Consider the following 16,102-nt stretch of genomic DNA (forward strand, 5'->3'; position numbering starts at 1 on the left):
AGATGAATTTTGATTTGGTGAGATTTATCAATACAGTTTTCTGCAGGAAACCTCTTCCAATGTTTGAGAGAACAATATGAGAGGGTACCAGCTTAAGATTTAATTTTACTTCTTGGGATAAATACAAATCAGCTACCTTTAGACCACATTACCGAACATACACAAAGTGAGACAATCTAATGAAATGACAAGACACTATTACAAGATGCTATTTAATTCTGCTTATTAGTTGAATTAATTTCATATATAGGCAACTGAAGAGTTATGAGCATGTTTGTTTTTCCTTTGGATCTAAAATGTCACTATTCTCACCACAGCCTGAAAAATATTACCAGCTGAAAAACAAATGTTTTCTAAAGTAAGGTTCTTTTAATTATTTCCTTAACTAAGGAACTGGGCAACAAAGCTTTTTATTCTGCTTTACCTTCTTTCCAACTAGAAAACAAATTTTTGATTAATTTTTGTACTTTTGAAGGAATGCACGATATATCAACGTTGTCTTTTCAGATATTCTACTACACAGACATTGCGTCTTCTCCTAACCAGGAGTTTGCACAGATTTGCAGAGGTAAAAAACATTCATGACACAGGATCCTGCAAACTCACGTCCCTGTTCTGCAGTTCCTGGCTGTCAGATGCCCTCGCAGCCACCTACAGCACGCCATAGCACCCTGCTTTCTAAAGCATCATCTCAGGAAGGCAGACAAAACCCTATGATCTGATAACACTTCCAGAGGCAGTCACTAATTGTCCAGTCTGTTCAGGTTTATTCATTCATATCTCATTAGCGTTAGCTACCTACAGTTCATAATTGAATAGTTCAGCATGGCTTACAGTAAGCTGAAGGACAACGATTAGGATGAAAGAGAGAAACTGGGTGATGTCCAAATTAGTAACAGAAAAAGGTTTTATCGATGAAGACAGAACACACAAGGAAATAGTGAGTTCCTTGTAAATTAAATTGGTAAACTTTCAGTAAATGAAATTACCTTTATCCTTCTGCAACAAATTTCACCTTTCGTTCACCTCATGAATACTACACAGCACAGAGGCTATATTTTCACAGAAAAGGGTTGCTTTTTTTTTTGTCTTGCACCAATGTTGTTGGGTTGTTTTTTTTTTCCCAAGGCCAACTTGGGTTGTAAGGTGGTAGGACCATTTGCAAATACTGATATTTCCATCAGGGAGATGGCTAGCACAGCTTCATTAGCTTTGTCACAACTCTTCTGCTTTCTTGTTCAAGTCAACATAGTAACCAGAAACAACAAACACTTTATTTAAAAGAAAACAAAAAACCCAAACAACCAAGCACAAAAAGTTACAAGGACACATGTTAATCCTAGGAATACAGAAGTTTCATGACTGCATATGCACCATTTTACTTTCTATAGTTGCTAAGGGTAGCTGCATCATAACTCACGCAAGCATCCAAATGCTATGCCAACAATGCAATTTGCTAAAGCAAACGTTTAAAACAATCCTTTGAGGGCTATGAAATATCCAGTCCTTTAAAAAAAAGAGTTTTTTGCTCTCAGGGAGTTCTGTCGTGTACCTCTAGCTGTCTTATTTTTCTAATAATAAATTCTTTTCCTTCCTTGAAAGGTTCAGATTGACACTTAGATGGAAATTTCTTATGTGCAATGATTGTGCTTCCAGACTGTACCTCTCCCCCTCAAATCCACATGCAGAGCATGACAAATTATTCACACTACACTGTGCTCTTGGACTCAGTTATTACCAGGGCTCCAGAATTAGGCTTTTGACCACAGACTGCATTAAGCAGCTACGATCCGTATGGTTTAAAACATACAATGAAATAACAGCTGAAGTCATGAAAACTACATCTGACTTTGGAATCCAGCACCCAACAGTGATACTGCTGATCACGGGTATTTTCAAGAGGGCTTGTGGGGCACAACACTCAAAACTACACTAAAAACCATAAAGAGAAATTTAAGAAACAATAAGCCTCTACATTCTAGGTTAAGAGAACATATATAGTTTGTTTTACTTGAAAATATTTGAGGACTGCAATATTTGAAAAGGGCAATAAACACCTCACTGAGAAGCAATAATGGCCACTTCACCATCGTGGCCTCACAAAAAGTTTTAGAAACAAGTAGAAGCAGACTACAAAAAGAAAAACACACCAACATATTTGTATTTTTTTTCATATTAGCTCTAATAAAAAAATACCAAAAAGAGGTCTGCTTGATCTCTGAAGAGAAGCATAGGAAAGGGCACACGGCTCTGTCTGTAATCATAAAGAAACAATAAACAAGCCATCCAGAAGTCAAATGGTGATGGACACTCAAGGAGGTACTTTTTGTATATTGCACTTTATACTTTAGTCACACATTAATGAGATTAAGACAACAAGGAAAACATTATTTGTTTTGTGTTTAAAAGGGGTACGCAAAGTTGGACAAGTAAAGGTACAACCTAAGTTATTTTTTTCAGACAACAACTTCTCCTTTGCATTCAACCACTATTTTTTTATTATCTGAAGCAAAACAAGAAGCAGCACAGCACTGCATCTTGCAAATCAAAATATCAACAGTGTGAAAACACTCAACAAAACTACAATGCAATTAACTAAAGTAAGGAAGGCACATCTCAGTCATGGATATCAGTGATGGGAGTCCAGTTACAAAGGATTTTAATTATTAACATGGAATTTAATAGGGGTGGTAGAGTTACCTTTCCCACTACTATGAAGAATGCCAGCGAGCCTTTAGCAACCACACCTGGCCAAGATTTCAGGTTCACCTCTCCCTAATAAGGTCTTTTGTCATTCCCATGAACGGTTTCAGTGTTGACTCAGAGGGAAGAATGCCATCTAGTGAATTACTCAGACAACACTGGCAGGTCCCACCTATATTTACCTGGCCTCATTATGCAGAGGAAGGTTTTCTTCACCTTCTTACTGACATGAAGATTATCAGGAGAGAAGGGAAAGAGAAAAGGAAGGAAGGCCAGGGAAGAAGAATCTATTTTAAAAATAGGTCATTTATAGCTGTAGCTATTGGCAACTGGTGGATGTGGCCAAACTAAAAATAAGTTCTACACTTTAACAAGAACAGTAATATTATAAACTTCTATGTAGCCAACGATCGTCCTCTGTGGGAGGCAAGAGGCCTTCAGAGGTGACCTAGCCACCTGCCCCACACTATCCATGGGCGTGTTCATCCTTCCAGAAACAAGAGGGCCAAGGAGGAGGTTCAAACATTATCCTCTCTGCTGTGCACCCTTAGCTCCCATCCCAGTGCTTCTCCAGACCATTTTCGACAGTTCACAGAGGATGATTTTGCTCTACCAGTGGTACTAGATGAAGCAGTGCAGGCATAGTCCCATCAGCAATATCTGCAGTTAAATGAAAATGGCTTATATGCTTGCGTATCTCAGCTGGACATCCACTGAGCACCAACAGCAGACACCAGTAAAATCTTAGCAGAGGTGTCTCCACAGTATTCACAATCAAGTATTCAGCATTACCAAAGACCCTATTCCACTTCAATCGATGGAATGCTGATGTGAGTCTTATGTCATTCATTAAAAAAAGCTACTTGAACCTTTAATTTAAAGGCTCAATTAATTCTCATCAACTTTTTGCCCTCTTCTTCACACAACAGAAAAAGTATAATACAAAAAGTACAACACTTTGCATCCTACTATATTAAAATAATACACTTCAGCCAAATATATTTTAATTACGGCTTACGCTGGTACACTCATATATTAATTAACAGTTTACTTGGAAATTCCCACCATATGGTACCGTAGCAGATGTTAATCGTGTAAGGCCAAACACTCTGAAATTACTGTTCTAGGCACTTCATCTGAGGTACCAAGTGCCCTAAATTTCTACTTAAAGGATAAACTGGAAACGCCGAGTACCCTACAGTATCACACTCACAGCTGTTATCTGAAAGATAATATTATTTGGCAGATAATCAGAACTAAAAGGGCAAGATTTTCAAGCCTCCGGTGCTTTAAAATGTCTTGATACACCAAATTCCCTTTGCGTAAGAGAAATGCCTGCACTGGAAACCTCATGGAATGATTTGTCTCATCCACCAGACATCTGCTAATCCCCAAATATGGAGAGGGTAAGATGTGCGTATGAGTGGACGCTCATGTAGCATTCCGCATCTTGGGTGCACCAGAGCAACGGAACTGTGTCTTACAGCCTGCCACCCCTCAATTGCAAGAAAGGAGCATTATGAGGAGCAGTGGATGCTTGCTTTTGGACAGTCAGCTATTTTAAATTTAAGAGCAAATGTCCTCTCAGGTCCAACTATCCCACAAGAGGAATTCAGGCTCCCTGCACAGTGCTACAAGAAGGTTCACATGACAGTTGTTTTCCTCTGCATTTTGACCATAACATGGGCCTAATATTGGGCCGCCAGCTGTTTTCTTCTTGAAAAATGCAACTCATCTCCATCTCTCTGCTTCACCTTTTTAGAAAAAGTGGATGCATCTGAAAAGCTGGAAAAGATGACACCTGGTATTTCATAGTTTCATCACACAGCCTTTATGGAATTGGGTATTTTTTAGTAAAGTAGCTGGGAACCCTTACCCTACAGCATTTGACTTGACAACTATTCACCTTCTAAACTGAAGGTCTAACAGTTTCATTAAGTCAGTCATTTAAGCAGCAAGTGTGATGGCAGCACAGCTGCAGTTTATTTGGATCTAGAAATACAAAGCTAATTTAACCGGCTAAAGGTAAATCCTTGCGACATGTGATCACTGATATAGTTATCCTATGATTTAATGAGGAAATGGTAACTTCTTGGAAAAAAAACCCCAAGCAACTACCCTGTAGTTGGAAGGAAGCCTGAGGAACAAGCTTTCTCTTTCTCCTTGTTTCATACCTTCGAATACAAGCGTACAGATGAAGATTTTTTCAGGAAACAGCTTTTCCCTATTCCTCTGGAAATCAGTAATAAATATTACCACTTGACCCTCAGAAATACAGTACAATCAAATGCTACAGTAACTTCACTGAGGTTAAATGGTTATCTGCACTTCTGAGGATCAGACTGAAAGTCTAGGCCATTTGCCGGTTTGGGTTTTAGAAGATAAAACTGCCTGGTTTATTATTGCTGGAGTGCTAAAAGACAACTAACTTGCAAAGATTCTAAAAATACATCTGTATATATATTTCAAAACTCTCCTCTGAAAAGTGATCTGGTTTATATCGCTGCCTTGCAAAATTCTTGACACCTATTACCCAGAAAAGGCATTTGTAAATTGCCCGGTTTAATACTGCAGTGTGCAAATAAATCTGAGTAAGATCAGAATATAGAGCTTCGCTGAACTGTTGCAAAAAACCACTTGAGAAAACATATTGTGAGGCCATATTTAAACTAACAGATGTTTCAGAAACAGAACAATATGTTCAAACAAAATAAAGGTGTAAACGGGCAGTGTTAAAAGAGCTTCACAACTAGCACATTAATGTCGGTAGCGAGTGAGATCACCTCATATAGGAGAGCTTGCTCCCGTAAAGATCATTAATGTAGAAATGAATACTCAAGTTATGCCTAAAATTTGGCTGCATGAATTATTTGCAGAGCAGCTGCTTATGTAACGTTGCATTTGCTATGGCAACACCAGGGCTGTTAGGCTTTGTCACATCCCCACTTCAACTGCAGCTTCATTTTCTGCTGACAAACAATGGCAGGAGAGGTTTTCTAATCACAGTCCAAGGTGCTCTTATAACACATCACTGTGACTGATGGTGGTGGCCACTGATGCTGGGAAAGCTCCTAATGTCAGAAGGGCAAGCAAAAAGTCAGAGATCCACGGGAAAAATAAACAAGCTGAAGAGAGAGATCTCCCAGCTCTGCTTTCCCTATGGCTTTAAAGCTGGAGTCCTTAAAACCAGTTTGGAATAGTGCAGTTTGACTCTTGCCTGTCAGTCTTTGTAAAGACTCCCCTTGCCAAAAAAGACCCCCAACTTATATTATGAGCATTCTTATTTCTTTCTTACAAATGGACTAAGTAACTAGAAATTTAAAAGTTCAGGAGGTCATCAAAATTGTGCTCCAACTATGGCACTATTTCATAAGTTTCTACAGCTATGTTTCTTGCTAGGTATAACAGTAAAAGTCATAACTCCATTTAATAGCATCACTTCAAAGCTAATGGAGTAGTATATGTACCCTCCGATACTGAAAAATTTCAGTTTGCTTTTCTTAGGAGGAAAAAAAAACCCCTTTTATTGCTGACAAATTGTAAAACACCTGATCTATTCCACATATGGCGCTAAGCAATGACTGTTCAAGTTGATGAGTATTCTGCAGCTCATCAGTCATCTACGTAAGCTTCACAGGGAACTAAAGTTTGAGAGTCCAAGTATTTCTGGTACTCTTAAATACCCAGCTTTTGTTCCCATTTTGTTCCCATGACACAACTCTGCCTTTTCCATGTAATTTCCAATAGTCACATTTGTTAAGGGCCATACCAAAAGACTATATGAAGGGAAGCAGCTCAAGAAAGCACCTTTAACTCCATAAACCACTGGAAAAAAACCCAAAAGACAGACAAAACTGAAAGCCTAAAATGAGGGGCATACAGATGTGCAAGCGTACTTCCTCTCCACCGTAAAGTAGATGCTCACAGGCCTTTGCAGCACTACATAGTCCAGCCTACACTTCAAAAAAAGCTCTTTCCTAAACTCAATCCATAACACAGACTTCTTCAGAGAAAGCCAAGGCAAAAAATTAGGTAGGTCTGGCAGTGACCTTGGATATAGGAATAATCCTTACTGTTTGTATAACCTATATCATATCATAGACTCACAGAATGTGTTGAATTGGAAGGAACCTCAAAGACCATCTAGTTCCAAGCCCCCCTGCCACAGGCAGGGACACCCTCACTAGGCAAGGCTGCCCAAAGCCCCATCCAACCTAGCCTTGAACACTGCCATGGAGGGGGCTTCTACGGCCTCTTTGGGCAACCTGTGCCAGGGCCTCACCACCCTCATTGTAAAGAATTTCTTCCTAACAGGTAACCTAACCCTGCCCTCTTTCAGCTTGAAGCCATTGGCCCTTGTCCTGTCACTACACTCCCTGGTGAACAGTCCCTCTCCCACTTTCCTGTAGGGCCCCTTTTAAGTATCAGTAGGCCGTAATTAGGTCTCCAGGAAGCCTTCTCTTCTTCAGGATGAACATCTAGGAGATGAATCCATCTGCTAGATCCCAGCACTGAGAGAGAATTCATGCCTTCATTGATGAGTTTTCCTGTTACCAGTTCGAGACCTGCAGGAGGACCTGGGTGTTGCCACAAAAGTCCTCAGGCTCCACACATACAGGAACGGGAGTAAAAGTTCCCACACAGCAATATGTTTTTAAAATCATTGTTAAGTATTAGTGTCTTTTGTTTGAGAGCATTCCCACAAACTCTTCCATTTTCTTGATGGAAAACACATAATTCCCATTATGCCAAGCAGAGTACAACTGCTGGCAGCTCGTGATGACTCCATGCTAGACACACACTACTGAACATGGGCTTCTGTAGATGAAGGGCAGACAGAAATTCAGTTCTTAAATCCATGTAATACTCCATCACACAAATGGGGAACTTTTGCATTTGGGTTTTGCTTTGCTAGTACATTTCATGTTTCTCCTTCTCTTTCCCCAGACTTCCTAAATATTTACATCCTTCTAAACACTGGGAAATTAGACTTTGTAGGGGGAAAAAGCCCGCTTTCCTTAGCATTAGAAGCCTTTAGAGCAACTCCATGCCTCAGATGTCAGCTTCTTGAGTATGACTACCATTACACCACTGTAAGCTATGGGAGCTTAGTACAAGCTCTACAAGCTGTCATTCAGCACACACACACACACACAAAAAATAAATATTTAAGCTTTGTTAGATAAAGTAATATCGATTTTTCCAGGTGGATTGCCTTTTTGAACACTGTGCCATTGAGAGATTGGTATTGAATTAGAACTAGAATATTGTTAAAAGCAGCAAGGCCTTATCAAACTACAGCCATTATAAACACCCTCGGAAAAAAGAAGTTGAATTATAAGACTCAGTTAAAAATATCCTGATGCTTGGGAAGTAATTGTATGTCTTTGAGTTTTCTCAGCACCTCAGAAATATAAAACACATCTGACATGTTCCCTTCCTGAGTCAGTGAAAGCCATGACGTTCGATGGCACTTGCCTATGCAACGTGTCAACGTCTTGCAACGTGGCAGTGGAATCCACACATGTCCTCCAAAGGGCAGGCAGAGGAGGTGATTGACACACTTTTCAGCTCACTGATCCATGCAGGGCCTTTAAAATTAGTACTAAATATATGAAATGCAAAATAATACACAGTTTGAATCAATTTAAATATTCATTTTATCCTCCACTTACAATATGCCATCCTGTGGGAGAGATGAGCTAATCCATCTGCTCTTTTTCCAACTCTATGACAGTTAATCTTCTGTTGGTGGGTTCATTTTAACCCATACAGAAACTCTCATGCTGACATGGGCTCCGCTCCTTTTGTCCTTTTCATTCCCAAAGTTTTAACTGGTACTTTGATCCACAACTTCTTAACACACACATTTCCACAGGCTGAAATTTAGGCAGGTGTTTATTTGCATAACCAATTCCAGGTACGGTTCTCAGCAGCATTAGAGTCCATTGGCTATTAAAGGATCCACGGACCAACTGTGTACATCAAGGAATTAAAACAAATGAGATGATCTTGGAGGCACTGCACCTATTCCACATATACTTGAGGTCTTGAGCCTGCTCCCTATCCAGACATTCAACCCAGAGCTCGGCACTTTTATCTAACACTTCCAAATGGGAATATTTTCCCTGTCTTCATTTCTTACATCTTTTCCTATTAGGCCCCGTGCTTTATCACTGCCCTGAACAAAATGCCACTGAGGTAATGGCTCTTTCACCTAAATAAAGACTTCCAGACAGGGCCTTTTATTGCAAACGTTCAGGTCATACCAGCAAGACCATCACAAAAACACCGGGAGCAATAAAAACTACAGTGTTTCATTTCCCCTTACTTTCAGATAACTGTAAACAATGTTAAACAGTAAGATTTTCCTTTCTTACAGAAGATTTTGCTTGGGAAGTTGAAATCTGTTTTGAAGAATGTTCTTTACAGAGCTGCTCTGAGCAGGCACTTTAGATAGCAGGGCACTTACTTCAAGGAAGAGGTTAAAACCAAGTTCCACATTTATAATTCTGTAAAACAACCCCAGTACGTCAGTGAAATATTCTCACATCTTGAAGTTTAATGTAATTTATGCAAACCAGACTTGACTGCCACTTATGCAAAGACCACTAATGCACTCACCCCAAAGTTCTGATGACAAAGACATGTTCGTGTTTTACTCACTGAACTGTCACGGGTACCTCCTAAAACACAGAGGCTTTCAGAAGCGTAGTTTCCTGGAGACTGTGTGTTTAAAGCAGCAGAAGAACCTATTTTCACCCAGACCTCAATAACAATGTTTGCAACACTACAGATTATACACGAGGAAAATGAAGTAGTTGCAGCCAAGGCCACTTGCCCTTATCCACTCCTTATCCTCCCTCCAAACTCTGCAAGGTGCGATCCGTCAGCCAGGACCAGACTTGCCCACAGCTGCCAGACTTACTCCTGTCCAGCCTCAACTTCTGAAACTACGGTGGCTACCTAGGTGGTCCTCAACCAGTACTGGTACACTGCGTGCTTTACCATCTCTTCTGCACCTCACTCTAAAGGAAGGTTCATCTGCAATTCAGACTACCAAATGAAGAAGTGAAAGCTTGGAGCAACATGTACGTGTTTGCTCAGTAAAAATGAAAGTACTCCTGAGAAACAATGGAGCATTCGCACCAAAATAAACAGGTTCAATGCTAAGAAGCAAGCTTGGTAATCCAAAAAGTAGGCACGATCGCAAAATAAATGTTTGTTGTTTTATTTTAAAGGTCACGTAATTATTTTTAAAAACAGATCTACAGCTCTTGTGTGTTAGTCACAGGTTTCTAACTCCAAACCTTTATCCAGCCTCACCATTTTCAACGTTATTATTTAGTGAGCCTGCTGTTTTTAAACAACTGATTATATATTGATGCAACACAAAAGCAGAGCAGCAGTGTACTTCACCTGTCATTTATGAAAACTATTTCATGTATTACATTTCTGAAGTGTTTTAAACATGCACGATCTGCAAACTCGTTATTTTTTCTGCATTCCCAAAATATGGGGGAGGTATCTCAGACACTGATTTGAAAAAAAACTCCTACACAATCTTTTTTTTTTCATTTTTTTCCCCCAGATGTAAAAATGTTGGAAGCTGAATAGCTGTAATAAAACATTTTGAAGTTGAAAGGTTTGCTTTTAATAACCATCATCTGTAGCTCCGAGTTTTTTATTAATATTTACTAATTACTTAGGATATGAAGTATCGCATTATTCTTTTTCATTATTCCTCTTCTGTGGATTGCGATTGCTTCAGAAACGGCAAAACTATGTATGTTACTGTGTATAATTATAACTCAACAGCTATAAATGCCATGATGGAATAACTGAAAACATATGCTATATGCTTGAAATTTTAAGGATGATGAAACTGTCACATTAGTAGCACACAGCATGTTATAAGGAACTCCTACAATGTAGCAGTTGTTCAAAAGTTGTACCCCATCCGGTCATTCTATCTTTACGAAAAGATATGTAACACTTTATGGTGATTTATTCAAAACACAGCTGCAGCCTAAGTTAAAGGTAATAACACCACCAAAAAAAAAAAAAGAAATAAAAAAACCCCACAACCAAAAACCAACCAAAAAAATCACCCACAAAAAAAAAGAAAACCACAAAAAGACCCTTTTTAATTACAGTGGTCAAATCCATGTCGGTATTACAGTGGTCAAAGCCATGTCAGTGCACGCAGAAAACAGAGAAGCACTTCCAGAAAGTCCGAATTTTATTCTCATGAGACTTTATTTCGGGGGAGGACAGGTGGGGGAGCAGGAGCAGCAGAGCAGCAGTACAAACACACGTCAGCCCCGAGGACTCTCCCAGGCTACTGTAAATCACGCATCTTTTCATGCCGCCCCTGGGGACGGGGATCGCGACCCCTCCACACACGGGTGGGTGCCCTCGGCCCGGCCGGAGGAGCGGGCTGGGCGCTCTTCTCCCGGCAACGCGGCTTCAGGGCAACCGGAGGCGGGGGACTGGCGGGGGAAGAGGGGGCGGCCCCGCCGCTCTCGAGGGCGCGGACCGACCCACCGACCCCGCCGCCTGCGAACCGCCCCCCGCCGTCCTCCCAAGCGCCGGGGTGCGGCTGCAGCCGTGCCCCCCGCACGGCCGAGCGCCCACGTTAGGCTCAACTTTTTATTTCGCGAGTCATTCCGCGCAGCATCTGCCAGGCGCAGCCGGCCGCGCTCCTCGCATCCCCTCGCTGCTGCCGGGGGGCAGCCCCATCGCCACACCGCTGCCGCCGCTCGGGAGCATCCCGGGCTCTCCCGGGCACAGACTTCTCCCCGCCCCCACTCCCGGCTTCACGGGCCGCCGAGGGTCGCCAACCGTGCATCCCTTTCCCCCCCTCCCCCCCTCCCCGCCCCCGCCCCTCTGCGCCCGGGGGCGGAGGGGGAAGCGCAGCCCCGAGCACCGGGGCAGCCCGGGGACCCCGGCCCCCACGCTGTACTCTCTCGCATCGGCGGCGCGGCCCCGACGGCCCCCCTCCTCCCTTCCAACCCCCAGCAGAAATGTGGGGGGGAGCCGGCAGTGCCGTGCCGGGAGGCGGGACCCCCGCGCGGGGGATGCCACGGAGGTCTCCGCACCTGCGGGGATGGCGGGTGATGGGAAAGGGACACCGCGCAGCTCCGGCGCCGTTCCTCACCTTTCATCCAGTCGACGACTTGGCTCGGCGACCACTTACTGACGGGCTCCATGATGAGGGCCATGGGGGGCTCGGGGGCGCGGGGCTCGGGCGGCCGCTGCTCTCCGGGCGAAGGGCGAGGCTGTGTGGAGCGGCGGGACCGCGCTGCCCGGAGCCCGAGCGGCGGCGGCGGGAGGAGAGAGCCGCTAAATCCCCGCTTGTTTGCCTCCACTCCGCTCCGCTCGCTCGCCGCCTCTGTGCCTCTCTGGGGATTTCAGTTCATGTTGCCGGCTCGGCGGGGAGGAGGAGGAGGAGGAGGAGGAGGAGGAGGAAGGGGGAGGAGGCGGCGGCACGCTCCGACGCCTCCCGCCCCCGCGAACCCGCGGGCAGCGGCGGCGGCTCCCGGCCTCGCCGAGGGGTCGGTCCCCAGGCGGCGGCGGAGCGATGAGCGGGGGGAAACTACCCCGTCGCGGCTGTGCCCGGTTGCGTTCGCCGGTTCCCGCGGCTCTCCGCGGCCGCGGCTCCCGCACCGGTGTCTTTTTCTCCTGGCGGAAATGACGAGGCGGCTCCCGCCACCCGAAAATATCTCCAAGTGGAATGGGAAGCGACACCCGACGGCCGCCCGGGGCGGGGAGCTGGGGGGGGGGGCGAGATGACTCGTAAGGTGCCGCCGACGGGGAGGGGGGGAGGAGGCGGGGCGCGCCTGGGGCGGCGGCAGCATTGAGCACCTGCTCCCGCCGAGCTGGGGGCAGAGGGGGTGCCTGCGGGGGTGCCTGCGGGGGGGGCGCAGCCAGCGGCACCGCGCTGGCGAATAGGCTTGGCGGGGGGGGGGGGGGGGGGAGAGGGGGGAGGAGGGAGTGGGGGAAGTTCCTTCAAGAAGGCATCGCTGCGTGGGCGGGAAAGGTTGGGGGGGGGGGGGGGGGATTGGGTTTTTTTTTTGGTTTGGGTTTTTTAATTCAAAAACAGCCCGACTGTAAAATGGCTGTGATGGACGGTGGCACCCAGCGCCTGGAGGGAGCCGTGCCGGGCAGCTCAGAGGGGGTGGTGGCCTTCTGCCGGGGTTCGCTGGCGGCCGGGAGAGGAGAGAGGGAGAGGAGAGGAGCTGCGCTTTGTTATTCTGCCTGCCTCGCCCCGAAGGTGCAGCAACGGGGACAACTGGAAGCAGCACAATATATGGGTAAGAATTAGACAACTGGCAGCTCGTCCCCCTGAGTTGCACCACCAACACCAAGGTACGGTGGCTGCAGGTGTCAAAATCGACCGCCCCCGCGGGGGACCATCGCTGCTGCTGGAGCTGTTTATCTTCTCGTTGTGCCCCAACCCCCCCCCCCGGCCCCGGCTGCACCGTCCCGTCCCAGAGGCTACCCCAAGGGGGGCAATTCCCACAGACCCTGTGCCACCGTGTCTGTATGAGACTCTCCCAAAAAGCAGCCGGGGCAGGCGTGGGTGCTTTTCAGGCACCCATTCCTAGAAGCCTGTCTTCTGAGGAGGTGGCAGGCCCCCTGGAGCTCCAGGCAGAGGATAAATAGGGCTGAAGGGTGTTTTCCTGCTAGGGAGTTGGCCGGTGCACAGCTTCGCCTGCATTTGCATTCGCCCTGCTTCTCCTGCCAAGGCTGAGGCGATCGACGGCCATCGAGACATTCCCTCCGACAGTGTCGGCTGCTGAGCACCAGCTGCCAACATTTTATATCTGTACTTGAGAAAAAAATACAGGATTCCCTCAGCCCAGGAGCAGCAACAGCAAAGGCATCCTTATGCGTGGTATGGCCAGCGACAGAAGCTCTCCCATTTCGGTCCGTGGGATTGACATACTAAGAGATGAGGGCCAGTAAGGCACTCCTAGGTTGGTAACACCTCTCCCTGGGGTTCCAGGAAGAGCCTGCCCGGCAGCACTAGTTTGGCTTGACCCTCACAATAAAGGTGGTGCTTATCCGTAAGAAGAAACTTCATTGAAAACTGGGGCTCTGACACTGTAACTTTGCTTGAATTTGGCTCTAGACATGTGTCTCCCGTGTCACATTCCTGCCAGCACACTGATGAGGCAGTCTGCTTCTAAAGAGGTTGTGTTACCTCAAGCCACTGAAACAATAAACCTCACTTGCAAATTAAGGCTGACTTTTTTCCTTATGAGAGGTTTGAAAGGTATGCAGGATCCTTACATCCCGGGTTATTGTTGTTGAAAGAGCGTGTCATAATTTTAATTAGAAACCAGCAGTTTGAAAGGTTTAGAAGTAAATACCCCAGATCAGATTGAAACCTGGCATATAATTTATAACACCATTGTGTAATTCTCATTGTGCGGAAAAGTTCTTCATGAGTGAGCAGAGGGAAGTAAGTTCTCAGTGCATATGTATGAGGTCCCATAGTTCGTAATTACAGAACGCACTGGGATCCCTGTAGCTTGCCAGGCTAATTAGTAGCCAGAGCAAGTTTTTCAGTAAAGCATCTGTGCCCCGGTACTGTCCCAGTGGTCAGTATCACTTTTAAAGCCCCTCTATAGTGGTTCTAGCAAAGTTTGGAACCGTACAAGGGGGAACTTCCTCCCCCACTTCACTAAAGGGACGATGTGTTGAACATGGGACTTAATTACCTTCATTGTTCTTCTCATACAGCATAGCTACCTCATAAATACTGGGTAAATCCTACTGTTTTGCCCAGGCAAACGTTTTTGTTGCAGTGTCACCAAAGAGCCTTGGTTTGGCTGTGGTGGGGAGGATTTGGCTCATTATGAGTGATGATAAAATTATCCAGCCATGGTATTTAACTTGGTGACCTATTACAGCAATGAATTCTGGAGTCAGGACATGTGCTACATAAAAGTATTTTTTTTAATTTGCTCTAAATTTATTGCTGCCTCATTTTATTATTGCTCTCACTTTCTAGGGTAAGAAGTCAAAAGGAGAGCTGACTGACTTTTCACGCTGACCTTCTTAAACTAAAGTGTCTGAGCCAGAATGCCCCAACAAAGTCTTCTGGCTGTTTTCATCTTTCAGTTTGACGTCTCTCATCTTGCTGTCACACCTGTGTGACTCAGGCCTTTTATGTACAGTGTATGGGACAGGCTTCTGCACAGATGCTGAACTGCGGGATTACGTCCTAACTCATCTTTTATAATTAGTCTGGTCCATATAATGCATTAAAAATTACTGTGTTTAAATGCCTATATATCTAAACATACATGTCCTTGTTAGGTAAGTCTCAATTTATTGGGTAGTAAATGTAAAAGTAACTACACAGCAAAATTCAATATTGAAAGAAAAATAAAAAGAACAGGAATGAGTGTACAACTGAAGTGCAAGCCTGAACTCAGCAGTATAGACTGTATAACTGCCTAAAATATCCATTCTCCAAACACCTGTGGACAGCGGTTGGACAGGCCCAGCAGGTAAGTTTGGGCACATGCACATTTTGGATCAGCACCTCAGCCTGCAAGCTCACAGGAGAAGCTGTTGCCTTTCTGTTGTGGTACACTGTCAAAAAAACCCACTCCCTAGGGTTCAATTTGCAATCATAGCAGTGACAGCCATGCAAATCATAAATAATCCCAGTAAATAGTTCAAGTCTGTCTAATAATGTGGGGATTGTGCCTATTTCAATAGGGCAATTCCTGAAGTACAGCAGCACTGCTCAGCCTGAATAATAGTGGTGGGATTAAGCTTAACACTGGTACATTGGATGGGCATTTGTTTTATGTATATGAAGCCAGACTCTACAGCGAGTACCAGGGACAGATATAAGCATAACACTGGGTTCTCCAGAAACCTCATGGATTTTCTGCTACTGTCTCTAGAAAACATAGAAGATATTCAGCAATGACAAGTTGATGTCTTGCCCTGAAGATATAGGAAGGAATTTAGCTCTCAAAAGATGTTTTTTTCTGGTGCTGGATATTAAAACCAATTCTTCTAGAGGAAGGAAATGAAAACAAGTGGAGGTAAATGCAGTAAAAAAACCTGTAACTAAAACTGAGGTCTAATAAACTCAGTTGGATTAAAAAAACAATAAACACAAAGTGAAAAAGCTGATACTTTCTTCAAGTTATGAAAGCTTGTTTGTGTTTCAGGAAGAAATAAATTCCTGATTTTTACAAGGAAGGCTTTATTAGATAAAAATTGAAGTGTTCTGCTGGTATTAGTTCATGCTACAAATGTCTACTTTGGATGCTTTATCAGCATTGCTCCAGAATATTTTATTCCGCAGTTTGGGATGATGTGTAAAACAAGTTGCTACTCTCCTTGAATAAAGATTCGTTCTTTGTCG

At 44.4% G+C, this 16,102-nt stretch overlaps 1 protein-coding gene across 4 annotated transcripts in view; it reads right to left on the reverse strand.

Annotated features, from left to right (window-relative positions):
* CNKSR2 (connector enhancer of kinase suppressor of Ras 2) overlaps positions 1-11,927 on the reverse strand; it is a gene marked incomplete at both ends in the record, with an annotated part of 222,333 nt that extends 210,406 nt beyond the window's left edge. For all 4 annotated transcript variants that reach the window (XM_084274856.1, XM_084274855.1, XM_084274854.1 and 1 more), the window contains one exon: positions 11,864-11,927. In XM_084274856.1, the coding sequence (XP_084130982.1) occupies positions 11,864-11,927 (64 nt within the window). The remainder of the gene's footprint in view (positions 1-11,863) is intronic.
* Positions 11,928-16,102: the final 4,175 nt, after the last annotated feature.

The sequence above is a fragment of the Gallinula chloropus genome (assembly GCF_964237585.1).
Source record: "Gallinula chloropus genome assembly, chromosome: 1".
Lineage (NCBI taxonomy): Eukaryota > Metazoa > Chordata > Aves > Gruiformes > Rallidae > Gallinula > Gallinula chloropus.